The following is a 21,204-nucleotide window of genomic DNA, read 5'->3' on the forward strand; positions in this document are numbered from 1 at the left end:
AATAAAGTATAAAACACATGGTTCAGTTTTTCATCTTCTTCTAATTCAATATTTGTTCCCTAAGAATATAAAGAACCTCCATCCAATGTCACATGTTGAATTATTAAGATGACTCTTTGTCCTGAAGATGCAACTAAGTTACTGTATGACACACACACCTATTTGTCGACTGTCAATGAGTTCTGGGGTGCTGTACAGAGATCTATGACAGCATGATCTAGAACTAGTTACAGGTGTACAGCTCTTTTAACACCACAGCTGTTTATTCTAAATTATATATTCTCAGTGAATACAGAAAAAAACACATATCACTTTGAGGACCTCAAAACAGGTGAATTGAATACTGGTTGAGCAACCTAATCACACATGCTTTATTAGAGACAATGACCAACAGGTTAAAAGATAAAAACCTGATGTTTGCTAAAATATGGCGAAAACACCTTGACCTGTATGGGCAATCCGGTCTATTAAGATTTAAACTGTGCCTTGTTTATTGCCTTTTATGTATTTATATACCTATATACCTTCTTTCAACTTTTTTCTTTAAGCCACCTGTCTCTCAATCATTTTTATTGCTATCTTTGTATTAGGAATATTTATGTAATTGTTGCCAGTCAATGTAATTATTCTACTTGTTGCTCCATAAATTGAAATTAGCAATGTATTTAAAAAAAAAAAAAAAAGAAATTGTACAGCACAGCATTACACCATTTGGTTGTGTTATCATTCAGATATTAGCTATTCGATTTCTATTAAATAGATGATTTGTCTACGTTTTGTACAATTATATTCTTTTGAAAGGGAAGCAAATTTCATCAACTTTAGAACCATATGCAGTAGTGGAATACCAACTGATAAATTTCATAGAACGTTTTAAATGGCCTTTTATATTTTAATTTCACAAGGAACACAGCTTAGAAATGATATATTTTTTTATATTTTTCGGTGCTTTACGAGTTGTATTTCTATTGGTGGCATGCCTGTCCATCAGATATTTAATAAGCTAGCTCCAATAAAGCTTTCTGTTAAAGTTACTCTCTCAAAAATAAAACAAAAAGACACATGTCATAGACCTAACTAAAACATAGAAGTGCAAAGGAAAAACTGTTTGAAAAATAGTAAATTCGAGGAGTTTTACTTTTACCAATTAATGTTAAAACCATCTTTGAATTCAAGCCCACTTCTATCAGATCATCAACTTCAAGAGAGGCCTTAATGTAAGACAATGACTTGGAAAGACAATGAAGAAAGAACAAAGAGCAAAACAAATATATGTTCAGGACGAACAATGTAGTTTCAAATACACACACTGTTAATTTGTGGTTTATCAAAGTAAGTACTGCAAATCCAGAAATATCTTCTCAGAATCCCAAAATAGATTCATCCCAAAGTTTCTCTTCCTCAGTTCTTGAATCCTCATCCTTTTTTTTCTTAACTCGCTTGTGTTTTTTACTCTCTTTGTCGGCATGTGTCTCAGCTTTACATTTTTTTCCCTTTCTGTGCTTTAGAGTGTTCACATTTGTGGTGTCTGTGTCCTCTTTTTGAGGTCCAAAATGTAAATCATCCTTTCCTGAATCTGCATCTTCACTACTCATCTTTCTTTTCTTCACAATGTGTTGCCCTTCTTTTTTTATGTCCTCACTTCCTCTGTGCCGTTTTTCTTTTCGCCGTTTCCTTTTCTGCCGCCTTTCTCTGTGATAGGAACCACTGCTGTCATCAGAGGAGGAGTGCCTCACATCATCACTGGAATCTACAGCTGATGGACAAACAGCGTTCTTGCTTTTAAGGGAAGTCAGCTGTGTGTGTTGCTCTTCTGCAAAATGCTTCTTGCGGTATTGGTTGTTCTTCATGTACTGTCCTCGAGAATAGTTTCTCTCATATGTAGGACGGTAAGGTAACCGGTTACTCACTCCTCGGGAGCGGTATGGTGGGAGAATCCGGGGCCTCTCAGAAGGTAATCTCCGAGCAGGAGTAAATTCTTCAGGAGGAGCACCCTCATCCTCCTTCTCCTCATAGTCACAGTTTTCAAAGCTTTCTTTGGTTTTTCGTAAACTGGTCTTAGGCATCAGGCCTCGCGCCTTTTGAACTTTAATGTAATCTGCTAGTTCATCTTGAAAAGAATCGTATGATTTCTTTGAATTTTTTATTATATTAACGACCAAATTCTCTCTGCAAGGAAAGACAAACATTGTAAAAAGAACAGTAATTAAAGGGCTGCACTGGAATAAGAGCAAGTCAAAGCAGTGCCAAGACGAAGAAGTACTCTATACGAACCATAAATTAGTGAATTAAAATATTATTGAGTCATAATCATCAAAACTAATACATAAACTCTCATTTTGTAGAATATATAAATGGAAGAAAAAGTTACTTACCTGCAGTAACAATCTTTCAGGTGGATAATCTATCTACCTGCAGACTCTTCATCTCTAGAATAATCCCATACACCAGACTGGATCCGGAAACTTCAAAGCACAGGATTTATATCAATGCCAGAAGGTGCATCAGATGACTTCATCAAACAAAATAGCGCCCGGCATGGCGGCGTCAGGTTCCATAAATTTTTTCCCAAGACCCTTAGACGAGTGGACGGAATGACACTGATATCCTTGTGATTTACCAAAAGTTATTTGGGATCTTATTCACTTTCCTTATAACACATCCATCAAATGGGGAGTGTACGGGTCAGTTAAGAATCTACAGGTAGATAAAATATCCACTAGAAAGATCGCTGTGATGGCTACTTCTGCCTGCAGATTCCTCATCTATGGAATAGATTCCATTGAAACACCCTGCCTGCGGATCTCGCCTAATTGGAGGATTTAAGTTTTTTGTGAGCCTTGAGAAAGCCTCAGGCCATTGAGCCTCACAGGGGTTGAAACACGTGTTGTCTGATTTGGAAATGTCAACAACCAAAATTACATACCGAAATGTGATATAATTCAAGAGATAAATTAAGGAGAATAAAATAACTATCAAAGAAAAAGGCTATATTTGTCAAACTTATTCACAAAAAGAAGTTTCCGAGTGACTATACAAGACGGGGGTTTTTTCGGGAATTTTGGGTAGATGCACTCAACCTTCATCTGCAAACTTACGCCCTTGGCTGAAGTATTGGCTACTAAAAATACTGTCTTCAATGATAGCATTTTTTAAGGGTCAAATTTGCAGGGGCTCAAATGGAGTCCCCAGTAGAAACGTAGCAAGACCCCAGTGTTCTACAACTAATGGAGTTGGGGATACAGATTAGTTATCTCATTCAGAAAAAACATTACAACTGGGGGTCTAGAACAAGGAAGACTGACCTGAAGACAGAGGCATGCTGACAATGCACCCAAATACCCCTTGACAGTGCCTATTGCACATCCCCGCTGGGCAGGGGCAAGTGTGAACTTCGAGACCTGGGACAACTTAGCCTCGAAGGGGTCCATGTTGTTCTACGTGCAAATATCACTATGTTACACCATCTTCCCAAATAAGCAAACCTGGTGGAGAGACAATGCTCTGACAATATGATGTCTACCACCTCCAGTGACAACTGAAAGGAGTTTAGATCTCCCCATCAATCTTCAAGCATGAAGGTGGACACTTTGGATATTAGAGTGAAGAATCATTCCCTCTGACTGAGAGAGAAGGCCTAGGCTTAATGGCAGTTTGAGGGAGGAATATAGGGAGAAGTGCAAAAGGTTGGCATACCACACCCTCCTTGCCCAATCCAGAGGGAAGAGAATGACTTGGGCCTGTCTTGGCGTATCTTCAACAGAACTCGAGGAATCGAGGGTATGGGGATAACGCATAGTGCAGTTAAAAGTTGCACTTTAACTGAAACACGTCCCCCAAGGTTGCCTTCAGCGGATACTGGAGGGCACAGAACTGCTGGCAATCAGCATTTTCCAGGGAGTCGAACAAGTCCATTTGAGGTTTGCCCCAATGGACATGTTGTGGATACCTCAGGCAGGAGACGCTACCTGTGATTGGCAAGATGATGCCCAGTCAGGCTTTCAGCTCGGACATGAAGAGACACTGCCAGGTGATTAGTGGTAATACAGATCCCTTGGCGGTGTGCCCAATACCACAGTATCTGCGCTTCCAGACGAAGAAGGTGAGACCCTGCTTCTCCTTATTTGTAGATGTATCACATCGCTGTCATGTTTTCCGTCAAGATCTGAAAGGACAAACCTTGGAAGGAGGGGAGAAAAGCCTTGAGAGTCAGCCGAATTGCATGAATTCCAACAAGTTTATATGGAGACCCTGTTCTTTCAAAGGCCAGAAGACTGATCTACAGATTCTCCAGAGGAGTTACCCACCATGAGGTGGAACCATCCATTACTATCGTAGCCACTACTTGCAGAAGAGCAAGGACCACCCCACAATTCAGGTTCACCTCGCTCCACCTCACTCCACCACCGAGCCATGTCTACTGCAGCACTGCAAAAGCGGTTCAACGAGACCCTTAACCTGACCAAAAAGCACTATAATTGCCGTGAAAGTTCCTGAATGAAAGCGTATAACTCTTCACTAAAAAAGCGATACAGATCAGCGATCATAAATTACCACAAACTGATCTTGAAATCTAGGAGAGAACATTTTGCAAACAAAATCTGTAATAGCAAGAACCCTGTGAAACAAATCTTCAATTAAGTGAACAGCCCCACGAAACCAGTGCCAACAGCAGACCCTATTGAATTCTTCAGTGCATTCTATGAAACAGTTTCAGATTCTTTCACTGGCAAGATAGAGGACATCTACTCGCATTTCCTCCTTGATGCTCCCAATGCAAGGTTAGATAGTAAGGTACTGTCAGCTGACAGTAATCCTACGCCCCTGCTCAACTTGTTGCCTCCTCTGTGTATACCTGCTCTCCAAACTCCCTGGAGACAAGTTAAATCAGGCTCGCCCAATGATCCGCTTAACCGGATCTTTGTATTAAGTTAAAGAACCTTCTCCTCCCTCCCTGTTTAGAACTGCCATCTGCCGCTGTGCCCAGCGAAGGAAAGCAGGCTAAAGAAATACCTCTTCTGAAGAAACGGTCTCTGTAAGCCTCAAACCCTAAAACCTTTTACCCAGTCACCCTCCTACCCTAACTTGCTAAGGTTACGGAGAGACATGTCAATGGTATCCTGACCAAGGTCCTGGAACATAACCATATATTGGACACATCCCAGAATGGTTTCAGGCCTGCGCACAGCACTTATACTGCACTCCTCATAGGTATTGAGCTACTTCGCAGGGACCTGGATGAAGGCAGATCGTCAGTCCCGATCCTGCTTGACTTGAGCGCCGCATTCGATTCCTGTGTCTCACAAAAAACGATTACAGTGTATTGGCATGCGGGGTCTGTTCTGTCCTGGTTCACCTCCTTCCTATCTGAGCACTCCTTCAAGGTCATCTCCTCTCCATTTATATCCCTACCTAATTTTTTTACACTAAGGTGTTCCCCAGGGCTCTTCATTGAGCCCTCCCTTGATCAACAGATATTCAACCTCTGGCACATGTCTCTAAATCTTCATGGCTTGTGCAGGTATCATATGCTGACGAATCCCAGCTTGTTCTTACACTCTTCGAAAATCCAACACAAGACATGGCCAACTACTAAAGGGGAATGCTCGCTGTAGTAGAGTGGATGAGCAATAACGGTCTACGCCTGAATGCCAATAAAACTGAAATACTTCTTTTCTGCAAACATTCTCACACCTTTGGCAACCACTGGTGGCCTTCCTCCCACAGGTCTCTCCAAAGCCCAATTCCTCCGTCAAGAACCTAGGAGTCTGTATTGATAACACATTGGCCTTTGAGGTTTAAGCCAAGCCGGTTTCCAGCACTTGCACTGTGCTTAACAGACGCCTCAAACCCATACAGAGCCCCTTTGATCCACCCATCCTCCAAACCATCATTCAGGTTAATATTTTGTCCTGGTTAGATAATTGCAATACTGTGTACCTAGGAGCCAACAAATCTGCACTAGAAGACTCTAGCTTGCCAAAATGCTGCAGCTAGGCTGCTATTTTCCCCCTTAAATCCTGCTCCTCCTCCAGTCATCTTCACAAGCTGCATTGGCTCCCTGTGGGCAAACACATTCACTTTAACACCCTGTGCATTGCCCATAAAATCCTTGACTCACATGTGGCCCCCATTCTGTCCAACCTCCTATCTTCTTACTGACACTTGTAGCCCTTGCGCTCTGCCGACCTGAATCTGGCCATTGTTCCTCATTTCAGGAGAGTTAGAGTGGGTGGCTGTGCCTTCCGTGCCCTGGCCCCATCTCTCTGGAGCTCACTTTCTCTCTCCATCAGGAACACACAGAACTATCTGCTTTTCCAGAAAGCTCTTAAGACATGGCTTTTCGTCTCCTAACCTCTCGCCCCCTCCCTTTGGGATGCTGGCAGTTGCAGCTCATTTGTCTTCTGGGTCCAGCGCTGGAAAGCCCCGTCATTGGGGCAGCTATGCGCTTTATAAACCTTATAACATAACATAACGATGGAGTCTGATAAGCCTACCCTGTATTGTAGCCACTGTCTGGGGAGGCACCACTGCAGGGCCCTCATGTGTCAATGTGCACACTTGACTAGGAGAATGCAGGAAGCTAGCAGACTCAGGAATCTGAACACTCTCGCATTTAGAATTTGCACACCTTGTTGGAAAAGTGGGACCATTTCTGAATGTTGGTAATCCTTAGAGGTGGAGGAAAAACTCACAAAAGAGTGCTGTTCAGCTCTGACCATATGAACTGAAGTTGCTTAGAGGGCTTCAGATGACATTTGGGCTCATGGATTGAAAAACCCAGGTTGAACAGTAGAAATACTATTGACTTTAAATAGCGAGAAACCACCTCTGGCAACCACACTTTGGTCAACCATTTGTCTAGGTGCAGGGAAATTGGGATACTTGACTTTCGGAGATGAGCCACAACCACTACCATCACCTTTGTGAAGCCTTGAGGTGCCGATATTAAGCTAAAAGGGAGCAATGCAAATTGGTAGTGCGTAGAACCCACCACAAAGCAAAGTACTACCAATGCAACCACAGGATCGTTATACGGAAACATGCATCCTGCAGGTCGAGTGACACCATCCAGTCCCCAGCTTCCAATGCCAGCAACATTTGAGCGAGGGTCACAAATTTTGAACTTTTCCTTAATGAGGTAGAAGTTTAATTCTCTGAGGTTCAGGATCAGATGCGAACTGGCGCTCTTTTTGGGAACAAGGAAATATCATGAGCTCTAGCACTAACTCCTTCAGCTCCTTTTTGTAAGAGTGTTGCCATTTCTTTTTGCATGATAGAAAGGTGATCAGTGGAGCAGGGGTTGAATGTTGGGGAAGTGGGAGTGGAGCTTGAAGGAAGGGAAGGGTGTAACTCCTTTCTATGATTTGTATGGCCTACTGGTCTGAAGTAATGGCCTTTCAGGTCAGGAGGTGGTAGACAGCCACTCTCCCACAGGCTCGGAGTAGGCTTGATGTAGCAAACTAGGTCTGCTTGTCTGGTGGTATGGGGGAAGGATCGCTGCTGGGTGGAATCCGGACCCTTTCATCTGGCTCTTTCGCTATACTGCTCAAGCAGTGGGTTTTGCTATTGTTGCACTCAGGGCTGGTAGGACTGTGTCTGATAAAACAAAAAATGTCTTAAGAAGCTACAAAAACATCGAAATTGGTGGCCGACCCTCATAGGAGGCATCAACTGAATACCCAAGGAGTTACTCATTGATTCACTAGCCTTAAACCTTTGCAGTACTAAATCCACTTTATCCCTGATCAGGCACGTCCCATCACAAAGACTTTCCCTTAGATTAGCTTTGACATCAGGGGGGGGTAAATCGATGTGTGGAGAAAAGCATGTCTGCCTATTGAGATCAAGGTACCTAAAGTTTGGTCTACGGAGTCAGTGGTATCTAGTCCTGATATGGTGTGAAGAATTCAGGCCATTCCTCAACCACCTCTTGAAAGTGGGCCCTCATCTCTTTTGGCAAAAGGCAACACCATCTGGGCCATATCCGATGGGACAAGGGTGTAGTGTGCTAGAAAGCAGTTTGCATTCAGGGATTTTAAAGTGAGCTCTCAGTAGAAAAGGTGGTTTTACCCCATGCATCTATGTGCTTGGACTCTCCATCTAAAGGGGTAGTTAATGTCTCTGCTGCCTGCCCTGATGAGCATAATACTTGTATGATCAGGCTTTCAGGTGAAGGATGAGATGATAACACCTTGGCCAGGGAAGAACGGTAGCGACAAGCCACTTGCCTATTAAACTGCTGGAATGGAGGTGGGTCTCTCCCACACTACCAGGAATAGATTTAGTTACAAATGCAAAAAGATCAATGGACAGAATGCCGATCAATGTCAAACATTCACCCCAGGACAGAGATCTGGGCCTAAATCCATTGTTGTTTTGCTCCCCATGCCATTCCAGTTTAAACCCAGCCATATGCAAATAAGTCTTGACTCTTATAACCATAGGAACTGGTCAGCCCGAACTGCCAGGCCAGGTCCTCCCGTTTTTTTTTTATCCCTCATCAGCCAGCCAGGCTAGCTTGCTTCCAGTGGCATGGAGAGCACGGGACCACTTCTGGGCATACCCGTCCGACTCTGGGTGACAAATGCTGTACCAGGAATAGATATAGGACAGCTTCATTAAAAGGAAGTGAAGGTTCTGCAGTAGAAGGGTTACACAGTGAGCACATTACGGTCCGGAGCTGCAATTCCAGCTTCTCAGGTGCCTTCTTTACCATAGACTGTAAATACATCACATCCGGCATGGGAGTCTTGTTGGAAAGTCCATTTGTATCTATGAGGAAGTGTCCAGCTCACTTGCAGACAAAAGGGCTTTGAACTCCTGGACCTGACTTCATCATAGCCCAAGGCATACAAATTTAAAGGATCAGAGTCCAATCTGAAAATGTTTTGGATCGTTTGCCAGCAGTCTTCCTCCTCCACTAAACCGCTGAGCTTCTCTTCTTGACATCTGTCTATGTGCAAATCAGGGACTGGCGACAACTTTGGAGATGGAACAGTGAAGCAGGTAGATGTCGCACAGCATAACCAAGTGCCAGGTCAAACCAAGGTTGAGCCGGTGCCGGTCCAGATACGATGAGCTGAACAGTGTCTGGTCCAATGAATACTGGAAAGACTGTATGGTGCTACGGGTCCACAAGTGCACCGAGGGGCATAAACGCTCTGGTGAAAATAGAATACATGCCATTTAGAAATGCAGCTGGATCCGAGTCTGGAGTCATGGAAGGCTGGAGCTTGTAACTCTGTGGTGGAATTCTGCAACACCGAAAGGTTGGCAAAGGGCTGAGGTGGCCACAGAGGTGGCTCTGGGCCAGGTCCAGTGGTGTCACTAGAGCAGAGTGGGGATAAAGGCCCTAGAGAGGACTTGCCTCTGGAGTGTTTCTTGTGTTTACGGTGCTTCCGCTTCTTACCACTTGAGGAATGTGATAAAGGTAAACTTAATCAAGGCCTAGAACGACGTAGACTTAGTTTCTCGTCCCTGGCAATGAAGAGCTTCTGCCCCTTGATGGTCTTCAGATGCATGCTCCAACGGGATTCACAGGATTGCGAGTCGGGGTCCAATCCAAGGAATCAAAGGCAGATCGAGTGGGGGTCAGTGATAGACAACTGCCCCTCACAGTTTCTACAGAGCTTAAAGACTGAGCACTTAAAAGGAGACATAGTACTACACAACAATTTTCTGTGAGGAAAATTCACATCTTTGAAAAGAGAGCTCCAGATCTGCATCGTTTCAGCTATGTCATCTGACACCACAGTTATTGTTCTAAAACAATCACCTTTTAGAAGTAAAGTGAGTACTGGAGCCTAAATTCTCTATCCAATGCATACTGCCATACAGTGTGCCACAGGAAAAACAGAAGGGCAAGCAAATACACAAAAATAGCAAATTAATGATAAACTGTATATAGGGTAAATTAAGGTTGGACAGGGTTAAATTAGCAGAGCAATCCACAGAAAACTGCTATTTGGTCCTGAAGGCCTGTATGGCCTTAAAGAAATGAGTGTGCACAGCAAAAGGCTGTAGTAGGTGATGATCGCGAGTAAGGGGGTTGAAAGGGCGGGAAGCCAGTTAGCAGTTCATAGAGGATGGCACAAGGACAGGAAGGTTGAAATGGTCTACTTGCCATTTTGTATCGCCTACTATTCCCACCCATGTAGCCACCTACACCTGCAGGACCCACCTCTGCAAGCCTGCAAGAGCCAGAAAGACACATAGCATGGCTTACAGAGGAGCTCCAAATGTCAGCTGGTCTCTCCGCTTCCGGTAAAAATGTCAGCTGTGCCACCACATCTGTGGTGATGCAGACTCCATGTAGTGGTTAACAAGCAATACATTCAAAGATTACATTTCTGCACAAGTCAACTTTGGAAGAGATTGTCTGGATAGTTCTCTGACTCTTATTTTCCATGGAAACACAGGAAACAGATACTCACTGAACCACTAAGCACCTAGGGCCTGATTCACAGAACTAACTTAAGACAAAATCCTAAACTTACTACCATTTTGGTATTCACAGAAGGCACTTACTTATCATTGATGAGTAAGTGCCTTCTGTGAACACCAAAATGAGTAAGTGCCTTCTGTGAATACCAAAATGGTAGTACATTTAGGATTCTGTCTTAAGTTAGTTCTGTGAATCGGGCCCCTACTTTTTAGACTTAGAACAGTCAAGGCATACTCTTATAGGGGATAATGTAGAAATTCAGATAGGGTACACACTCAATTACACACAAATTGATAGATCAGTTAGTCCCAGACATTTGTTCTCTTCACATTTAATACTGTATTAAAGATGCAATTGCTGCAGCCAAATATTTCTACATGGGGCAGTAGTTGTACAGGCAACCGTGCAGGTCAGTCAAAAAAACATGAGTATGTTACAAAAAGTACTTCAGCAGTGCCTTGTACATCGTTACACTGTAGACAGACCAGGGCGGAATCTCAGAACTCTTGTAGTATGATCCCTACTCTTTCTGGGGTTGAGGGAGCGGAACCCAAGGTTCCTGTCCCCGGCCCAGTCCACTTTTGTGCAGGTATATAGGGCCACTTGAAGTAAAAATACTGAACGAGTACATGCCTCACAGGGCCAGCTTATTCGCTGAAAACATATCAGACGGTCATACGCTAAATTGTACTCAGATATCTAAAGGCCCTCCTAAAGAAACGCTGTTGAGACAGAAAACGCTTTTTCGGGGCAATTTTTCAAGAAGTCACCTTTATGGGTTGCTTAAAAGGTGATATACCTAGAATATAGTTTTGACTGATGGTGACCCTACTGAATGAACAGTCACTGATTGCAACCACATCTTAGTAGGATTTTGGGAATTATTCTCCTAAGGTGTCAGCCTCAGTATCTCCCTCTGAACGGTACCTGGATGACACTACCATGGTCTGCTTACATGTGGAGCATAGATTGATGCGGTCTAAACTCTCTATGGTGGACATAAAAGATGTCATTAGAAGCACAGCTAGATGGTATGCACCTGTTGCTGATGGTCTTACGGTTTTTAGGGGTTTACTTCCCAGCACCTCATGGCTATGTACAGAGACTCTGGAGGAGGATGTGCCATGCCTACTGCCCCGGGGCCATAATCATGACCCTACTTAAGTTAAGTAATGAAGACCCTCGAGGTCAGTTCTACATGAATTCAACCTTGATAAATATGGACAATAAACTCCTGGCCCAGATTACGCGAGCATATGAAAGCCATTGATGTGGGCCCTTGTGCTGCTCTGCCAGGTGTTATCCATTCACCCAGATGCCACTTTCCACAACCCTTGCACTATATGTGTGCTAATGATAATGCACCGATATGCCTTGACCTTGCAGGAACATCGATTCTTCTCAATGCTGAAAAGGCATTTGATTGCTTTGAATAGCCTTTATGGTGACCCCGCTTAGGAGGGTTGGTTTTGAAAACTATTTGCACACACATATCAGCCTGCCCTACAAAGAGATAGTAGCTCCAATCCGCCTTAGTGGATACCACCCAGCAAAGCACCATCTCAAGATGGAAGGACAGCCATGCCTTTGTCATACATCCAAAAACGGAATATCCCCATCTGCCCCAGTTATTAGGGTTATGATTATTACGACAATTTTCAGGGATATAAATAAACTGGGAGAAAAAAACTGTTTTTTTCTGATCACTCCAGCCAAAACTCCGGTGGAGCTGGAATATCCACTGCATTGGTGATTGCGTACGTTACTCTGAAATTAAAGTGCATGGGGACAAGGTGGTGATGCTACAATAAAAATGCCCCAGTACTTGACAATTTGTCTAGTATGGTGGGGTGTTAGATTGGAACCCCTCCCGCCTAACCCCTTATCAGTGGTGTGTAGAGTAACTTTAATAGCAATAGCTTTCACCTTTGGGATCTATTGGCTTTACCAATGTGTTTTAGCTAAGCTGATAACATTGCCAATGTTGCGCAGCATGGCTAAAGAATACAACAAACGCTTTTGACACGTCTCCCCTACTTTTTTTTAATTACCGATCAGAGTTAGATCAATAACTAAAAAGAGAAAAAATGCATCAAAGATTTTTTTTTAAAGCAAGTGGGAAAGAAGAAGAACGAGGCCTGGCGGGAGAAAAATGGTGGGCATGGAGGAAGGGGAAGCAACACGAGAGGTAGAGCGGAAGCAATACAGAAGGCAACATGAAGGTCGGGGCGAAAGCAACATGGAGAGTCCGGATGGGAGAAAAGCAAACGGGCAAGAGAGAGAAAAATGGAACTGGTGGGAAGAAGCTCATGAGTGAGAGCGAGAGGAACATGGGGCGCGAGGGAGGGTGGTGAGACGTATAGAGGGAGGCAGCTGGAAACTTTTTGTAGAGTCCTTAAACAAAAAGAAAAAATCAGTGCTTGGTAAGTGAGCAGAGGCAGGACACAAGTAATGCTTCCATGCTTCAGAGGAGGGACAAACAAAAGAAGAGGAAGGAAAGTCCACTCAAGCTGACGAATAATAAGCAAGAAAATGGGAGTGATAATAAAGCCAACCAATTGAAAGCAAGGGGCATGCGCTAAGCCCACTGAAAACTAACAATATGTTTTGCAAAAGACTGTGCATGTGCTGTCTTGTAGGTGAGACCTAACAACGATTGTTCTTCTGAACTGCTTTATTCATATATTACTATGTCTATCCCTCTACTGTAGATGTTTTCGACCTTACCATCTCTCCTGATCAGGCTGATAGCAGGCGTGAATCAGGTGGAAGCGGCTACTGCTGCTCTATGTACTGGTTTCAAACTCCCCTCTCCAACCCCCCTCCAAAACTTAGTAGTGGACTCGGATGTTTGGGCACTACAGACTGTTCATGCCTTGAGTATGAAGAAAATGCATGCATTCACGGATACTGTTTTAGCTCAACATTTGAACCATGGCTTTGATTGGCAGGACGGTCGGAGTGTGTCTGCCACTGTACTCCAGATTTCCCACTTTTAGATAACATAATGCTCCCCACTGATGTCTGCTGGGTATAACGTGGCATTTTAAGCATTTTTAAAGGCTGGAACAACAGGTTTGATTGAGGTCTCTGCATTAGTGGATCATTTCTGGTCTTCTGAAATTAGAAGGGAAGAACCACCATTCTGTTTTACATATTTGTATATTTTGAAGTTTGTGTGAATGCTGCGGGAGGAGGTGAGCACAACCACCCCTGTCCAATCAGAGTAGTTTCCTCCCATTACAGACCGGATACTTTCTTACGAAAAGCGGTGCTGGGTCTCTCGTCCTTATCCTCTATTCTTGGCTCCGCTAGACCGTGGTGCTCTTCTAGCCAGAAGACGCTGGAAGGCTGATAGAGATAATTCCAGTTCACCCGCTGTGGTTTCTCTGAATAGCAGCATACATAGTTTGTTACTTCACTTTAAATCTCTACATTGCATACATTACACTCCAGTTCTCCTACACAACCTGGTGTGTCCAATAGCCCACATGTCCAAAAGCTATCTAACTACAGCCGGCTTTATCCATTTAACCTAGTTAGTCTCCGGTGTACAAACCTATTGCAGGCCACTTACCAACATGTCTGAATGTTGACTTTGATCTACCCTCATGTCGACTAGCCCTTATGGGGTGTTTATTAGCTAGCCTTTTCTGGGATGTGTTTCTGATGTCCTAAGGCAGAGAGGAAGCCGGCTGCTCGGACACTGCTCCTTCCTGAAAGAAGGGTGTCCAAGACACGGATCAATACCTCAGGTGAAGACTGGCTAAAGCGCATGCTGCCTGTAATGACAGCACAGAAACCCCGATTTTTCAATGTGTAAGGGAAATAAAGGGCCCTCCGAGGTCCAATATCGTTTGAACATTGAAGAATCAATAAGAGGTTATCTTACAGGTATTCCTCTTCTATGGAGACTGTGTCGTGTCGCAGTGGTCACTGTTGACCTGTACTGTCACTATTGTATTCTCACAGATCTATTTGTGGGTGGCAGTGCACATACTCAGTTGACAATGGGATGAGAAACCTCTCGGAACTCTATGCGCCCTTTCAACAGAGAAGAATTTCGATAGTCTCCTCGGCTGGAGTCGTGTCTTGATTAGCTCCTCGACGTACAGGTCCATCGCTGGTCCCCCTTCACTCTCCGGCACACCCGTAATCCTGACGTTGTTGAGCCAGGAGTGCCCCTCCTGGTCATCCAGCTTCTCCGCCATAGTTTTATTTTCGGCCTCTAGTTGTTGTACCTTCTGTTGCCGGGTGGTGGTGTCCTCGACCAGAGAGGACGTTATGTCCTCCACTTCCTTCACCCTTGCGGCCATTTTGTGGAAGTCTGCGCGTAAAAATGAAACATCTGTCGAATTTGACCCTACCGTTGTTTGCACGTTCGTGAGTGCAGCCATATTGTCCTGCAGTGTTACTTCGCGCTGGCCCTCCTGCGCGTGTGGTGGCTCCTTAGTGGCTGTTTTTTCGGGTATCGCCGGAGTGTCCTTGGAATAGGCGAATTTGTCCAGTTTCACCTGTTGCGGCGCACGCTGACCCTTACTCCCCATTGCGATTCTTTGCGGGGCCGTAAGTGCCCACTTCAGAAATGGCGCAGTAGTCGCCGCCGCCTGCCGCACGGGTAGACTCCGCGCTCGGCCTGTCGGTTTTCCTACTTTTGCGGGGTCGCCTTCCCCGTAGGCGAGGAGGGTATACCCGTGTCGCTGTTGCGTCTGGAGGGGCCCTTGAGGGGTCGTGTCGTGCAGCCTTTGACTTCTTCCCTGGTGTCTGTTATGTGCTGGCCCTGCCGCTGATTTCGCCTGCAGGTGGGAATGCGGGAAGGTGACCTCCCGGGACGCCTACAGAACGCTTATGTGCCCATCACATTGCCCTGGTCCGGTCGGTCTTCGCCTTCGAGGGTTGCCCAGGTCGGGAGGGGGGGCTGCCCTGTCCACCATCTATGCCAGATCTTCCCCACGCCGGTGGCCGTGATTGTGGGTGCTTGTAGCGCCGCCACTTCAACCCATATGGACCCCCAGACCGAGGCCTTGGGGCTTCAGGATCGTTAGAGGCCCTCCCTGGAGCCTACTCTGCACTTTCTTAATCCTCCAAAGGGAAGAGGAGCGGGGGGAGAGGGGGGCACGATCCAGTCGACCCCTCCTCCGGTCGGCGCTATACTCTGGGCCGCCACTGCCGGCGTGCGGCCAGGCCTCGGGCGTCTCGGTGCGATTTTGCCTCCGAGTCAGGCTCCCCGGACTCCGGACATCCTCCGCCTTATGCCAGATGCAGGGGGAGCCTGCCGCACAGGGCGCCGCCGACCAGGAGTCACTTTACTGGGCTTGCCCGTACTCGAGGCCACCTGCTGTGGACGCGCATCCAGGCCTCCGACGACGCCTGTCCACCGGCGCCGCACTTCGGCCGGAACGTTGCAGGAAAGTCGCTCCCCAGGGGCCGGACACCTTCCGTTCGCGGTATCAGCGTGCTGGGGGAAATCTCCTTACGGATTGATGGTCGGATAGTTGGGGGAACCTCTCGGCGGTTCCGGAGCTCCCTTAGGCTGCAGCCATATTGCACGGCGGCAAGCCACGCCCCCAACAATGCAAATAATTCTTAATAATCGCGTGAATTTTTTTTTAAAGTAGTAATGTTGATACTCTTTTCCGATGGGATTTTCATATGTCCATGTTTTGAACAGGCTGGCGCAAAAGGAGTCATCCATGAATCGTCAGAATAATCTCTCGACTGTCCTTGAAACAACAATGTGTACTTCGAGGGAGATAATAAAATGGTATAACCACACTTACTTGGCTTGATGCTTGTTTCCTTGCATATGGGACTGGTACATTTCAATCGAAGTAAAGGTTTATTTGCATTAGGGCACATGGCTACCGCCAGTGTGTGGGTCATTGGTCATTCCTTTGTGCATCGCGCAAGGTCAACATTTAGCCGCAGTCGATTGTCCAAACGGGCGGTAGAAGCAGGTCTAGAATTTCACTGGGCTGGTAGGGGTGCTCTTCGTCTGGAGGGCCTACGCAGGGTCGTTGATGAGGTCGCTACCCGGGGGCTACCGCCTCCGGAACTCATCAGTCTTCATATTGGTGGCAACGATTTGGCGGCAAGGGGCAGAAGGGCCCTGTTTGAGGACCTGATGATTATAATTGCCTGGTTGGCTAAGAGGTTCTCCCATGCAACCATAGCATGGTCTCATATATTTCCGAGGAGAGTATGGAAATTTGGGTGGTCTGTGAAGGGCCTGAACGAATCTGTCAGGTGTCTCAACAGCAGATTACAACAATTACTCAACGCGGCACTGCTAAAAACAATTCCTCATGGTTGCCTGTGGGGGGAGGAATTTTTTCACAGAGACGGGGTCCATTTATCTGCTCAGGATAACGACCTTTTGTGGACTGTAGGAGAGTGGCATCGACTGCATCGTGCCCCCAACTTTTTGCTGATGTTTTGACTCGAGCCAGGCTGTGGCCCTGCTATCAAGGACCTCAGCCTATCTGCTTCCTCTCTAAACTGATATGAGTACCCTAGGTACCTACCAATTGGATACTGAGGACACCCTATCAGCCCCTTGTAAATGGTACCCTAGGTACCCAGGGCATGGGTCCCTCAGAGGCCTACCACGGGCTGCAGCACTTATTGTGCCACCCCTGGGACAGCCATACAAACTGACACCACCAGACCACTACTGTAGTCTGGGTAAGGTGGTGCTGGCACCCCTTACAGGGATATAGGTATCCTGTACCCCACTTAATACAACACATATATCCTCATAAGGCAGGCCTTGCTAATCCTACAAGGCAGAGTGCTGAGATATGTGTGAGGGGGAACCCCTACCTGAGTAGGGCCCCTCTGCAACCTTTGTAAAACTATTGCTGGGTTGTTTGTAGTGCAGCCATACCATATACTCTTAACCGCATTATAAGTAATCGCGATAGCGTGATAACTTGAGAGTGGCTGCACAGAACTATGTTGTGTTTGGTGTCAAACATGTAGGAATCATACCCCCAATCCAACCATGGGAGTGAGGGCATGATTCCCCCCTGCTAGAGGGGCGATATGCTAAAAGCGGCAGATTTTAGACACCAATTTAAAAGTGCACACGTAATACAAAATGGATGCTACCCGCCACCCACACGACTCTGGCTGCCTGTTGCTTGGCAAAACTCCAGCCCCGGCAGCTGGACAATAGGGATCTTGTTGCAGGGAGGTGCTCCCACCTCCCCAGACAGACTATGTGGATTGGAATTGGGTGGGTGCACCATAGGATGTCTTTCAGACTTGCACGTAGGCTTCTCCAGTGCCTACTTCTGCATACACCGCCTCAAACCGGTTCAGGGGCATCCTGTCCCCTGCCCAGGCGGGAAAACACACAAAGGGGAGAGGGTGTAGTCACCCTTTCCCGCCTGAACTGTCATTGGTGGGCTCCGATCTAGACACTCCCCTAATCCTTGGATAAAGGTGAATACAGGGTCCCCAGAGCCTCAGATTAATCTTGGACTTCACAGACTTGAACCTTCGACTTGCTGCTGCACAGCTGAATGAAGAAATCTCCCTTGGGGTAAAGGAGTTACACCCCTGCTTGGCAGGCACCTGAAACAATGCAAGTGACCCGGTTGGAACTCCGCTGCTCCTACGGACATCGAAGACTTCTGCCTACCTTGAGGTGGGTTTCCAGGCATCCCAGAGACCAGTGAGTGTGCACAGCAAAGCTCAGCACCGTGGACCCCGTGGGTGCCGAGATCCCCAATACCGCAGGACACCGGCCACCTCTTGCATAGCATACGATCCTGACCAGTGGGGAAGTTGTGCTTTGGCCCATTATTGAGCCAACCTCTCAGCATCATCTGTGCCAAGGATCGACGCCCTAGCCCGCTCCGGCGACCCGTGGGCGCATCTTTATGCACGCCAAATTGCTGCCTCCCGCGGTCCCTTGTCTCTCGACTGGTGGGCCCTAGCGGAGGTCAATCTTTACTTTAAAGGGCTCCCCTGGCTGCTCCAGGCCTGCTCTACAGTCTCCTCGCTGGAGACCTTGCTCAGACCTCGTGGGTCTGCACCAGTAGCTGTTTTGTGAACCTTGCGTGGGTTGCGGTTGCCAAGGCTTAGTGGATCCAATCCGGACACTAACACCGCAGCGGCCTTCATACTTTGTGGGACAGTCGCCCTCCAGAAGCTGGCCTTCCTTGAAGCCTCCTGGACCCCGTGGCTGACGATCCAAGCTACCCATCTTCCTCCTGGAAGCACCCGACATTGAAGGGCTCTTTCTCCTGAGCCCCCTGGTCACTGTGCCATGACCCAGACTCTGTCCCCTCTGCTTTCAGGTCCTTACCTTCAAGATCTACATCTTCAATCTGCACGACATCGACGACGCTTCACGTCAGCGGCAGTTCTTCACCTTTTCCCATTGAAAACGAGATCGCGACCCGACATCGAAAACGACCTATGCACCCGGCTTCCCTGGGGCAGGTAACAGTGGTACCTCGGTACTGTCGTGGCTGTGGGCCCTCCAAGAGCTTAACTCTAAGCTGCTGAACTTGAACTCCTGCTAGAAGTGTTTTAATTCCTGCAATTTCCAACTCCATAGGGTTTAATAGAGATCCCGACAGTAGTTTATACCACTGCACGCGTCTCCCGTGGGTCCCCTTCCTCACTACCTTGGGTGGTTTCTTAAGGGGCCAGCGACCCCAAGTGCCCTAGGCACTGTCTGTAGAATTGTCGTGGTTCTTATACCACTTTTTAATATATGGTTTGGTCCCCCCCTGGGGCCCTATGATTCCAGTGCTATTTATTGTAACTATCAATGCTTGATTGAATTGTATCTTTACCTCCAGTTTCATAAAGAGACTAGTGGGATTATTCTTAGAATAAATACATATATTTTATATATATACCTGTGTGGACTACTCTTTCATTTGGTTATTCAAGAGGTTATCTATGGTAAAACAATAAGCTTAACACTCCTTCAAGACTTAGCCTGAAGGCTGCTCTCCACAGCTACCACTAGGATAGCTTTCTTTAACCCCTTCCCCACTCATGACGGAACCACTCCGTCATGAGCCACGGTCACCGTGTGCTCATGACGGAGTGGTTCCGTCATGCTGCGGCCGCGCCGCCCACGCGGCGCTAATTCCCCGCCTGTGCGGGCGATTAGCGCAGTGGGCGGAGTCATGACGGAACCACTCCGTCATGAGCACCGCGCCACCGCACTGCCCCCAAACCCCCCCCAGCGCTGCGGCGGAATTCCCGCCGCAGCGAAAGGGTTAAAGGTTGTCTTTTAACCTATCACCTTAAGAGTCGAATTGGACTGGTGCAAGGTGTCCCCTATAACTAGTGGACAGCATATGCCAGGCCAACTTCTCACATGTACAATTTGGTTGCCTTTGCAATGGAGCATTTCTCACATCACTATGGGATCATATTTGGGGAGGGGTGGGGGGAGTCATGGTTGGTTGGGGAACCAACCAGTCATGTTTGACCACAAAACAGGTTGCCAACGTGGGGTGTCACAGATCTAAGCGCAGGCGGAGTCAAAATGTTGGTGTTTTTTGAATAACCTGAGGCAGGGGTGACACGGTCACAGGTGAAGGGCTGGGGGCATCCGCTACCGCAATTGACCCTGGCCCTGGAGGGTACCCCGTGATATGCCCCGTGGGAGTGGGGGGGATGGTGGCTACGCCAGGGGCCCAAAGCATGGCCCGGTTGCCCAGGCTCATCCCCCCAGATTGGGTGCCAGGGGATGTCCCTTTACCGGGTTGCTCTGGCATGATTCTTTTGGGGGCTAGCTGCCTTGCTGGCCCTAGCTCCCACTATCTTGAGGGAGTGGAAGTTTGCCTTGTAAATGATGCCACTAGGAACCAAGAGGTGGTCAACCATGACTCCTAATGGAATGTAAGAATATGCGGGCAGGAGATTAGTTGAATTATAAAAGTTTGCTGAATTTGTATTATCCCAATGCATTTTTCCATAGGACCTTTAGTCGCAGCTACAGCCCGAACGGATGAACAGAATTACGTGAAATTTGGCAGAGAGGTAGCCATAAGGTCAAGGAAGTGCCTTTTGCAGGTCTGTTGTAAATCTGTTCAGTATTTCCTGAGAAAATAGCATTTAAAAGCATATCAATATCTATACGCACGCACCGTGCGCGCACTGTGCGCGCACCCTGCCGTGCGCGAGCGCAATTCTGATTGGTTGTTAGATGTCTGTAAACATTCGAATCGGTCGAAACCAGGAAGTGTCGGCCGCCATTTTGTCTCTCGCAGTCTGAGGGGGTGAAATAAAAAGGTGGAGAACGTGAAAAGGGGGCAGAGTGGACAGTTCCTGACCCCCTAGCCTTGGTCAGAGGGTCACAGAAGGACCCCCAAGGAAGAAAAAAACAATTTTTATTTTTTTTAAAAATCGCGAGGTGCGCGCACCCTGCGCGCACGGCACGCACTGCGAACTGTGTGTTCGCGATTTTAAAAAAAATTTCACTTAAAAAACCATAGGTTTCACGCATGTTATAGTTAGCTGGACATTTCACTCGTAAAAAACCAATGAAATTCCCCTGTTATAGTTACTGCAGGCAACTATAACTCACGCGACCGCAATCCTCTGCTGATGACGTCAGATATTACATCACTGATGACATGTGTCTTTATGAAAAATAAATATTTGTAATATATGTATAGCTAAAGATTAATGGAAGAAGACATGGGTAAATAAGTGTCTAAATACAGTGATGTAATATCTGACGTCATCAGCAGAGGATTGCGGTCGCGTGAGTTATAGTTGCC

At 46.6% G+C, this 21,204-nt stretch overlaps 1 protein-coding gene across 3 annotated transcripts in view; it reads right to left on the reverse strand.

Annotated features, from left to right (window-relative positions):
* Window positions 1-871: 871 nt before the first annotated feature.
* The window catches only part of KRCC1 (lysine rich coiled-coil 1), a 304,687-nt gene continuing 284,354 nt past the window's right edge, over window positions 872-21,204 (reverse strand). For all 3 annotated transcript variants that reach the window (XM_085642640.1, XM_085642641.1, XM_085642642.1), the window contains one exon: window positions 872-2,169. In XM_085642640.1, coding sequence (XP_085498766.1) covers window positions 1,362-2,169 — 808 coding nt within the window. In that variant the 3' untranslated portion in view covers window positions 872-1,361. The remainder of the gene's footprint in view (window positions 2,170-21,204) is intronic.

This window comes from Triturus cristatus, chromosome 2_2 (genome assembly GCF_964204655.1).
Source record: "Triturus cristatus chromosome 2_2, aTriCri1.1, whole genome shotgun sequence".
Lineage (NCBI taxonomy): Eukaryota > Metazoa > Chordata > Amphibia > Caudata > Salamandridae > Triturus > Triturus cristatus.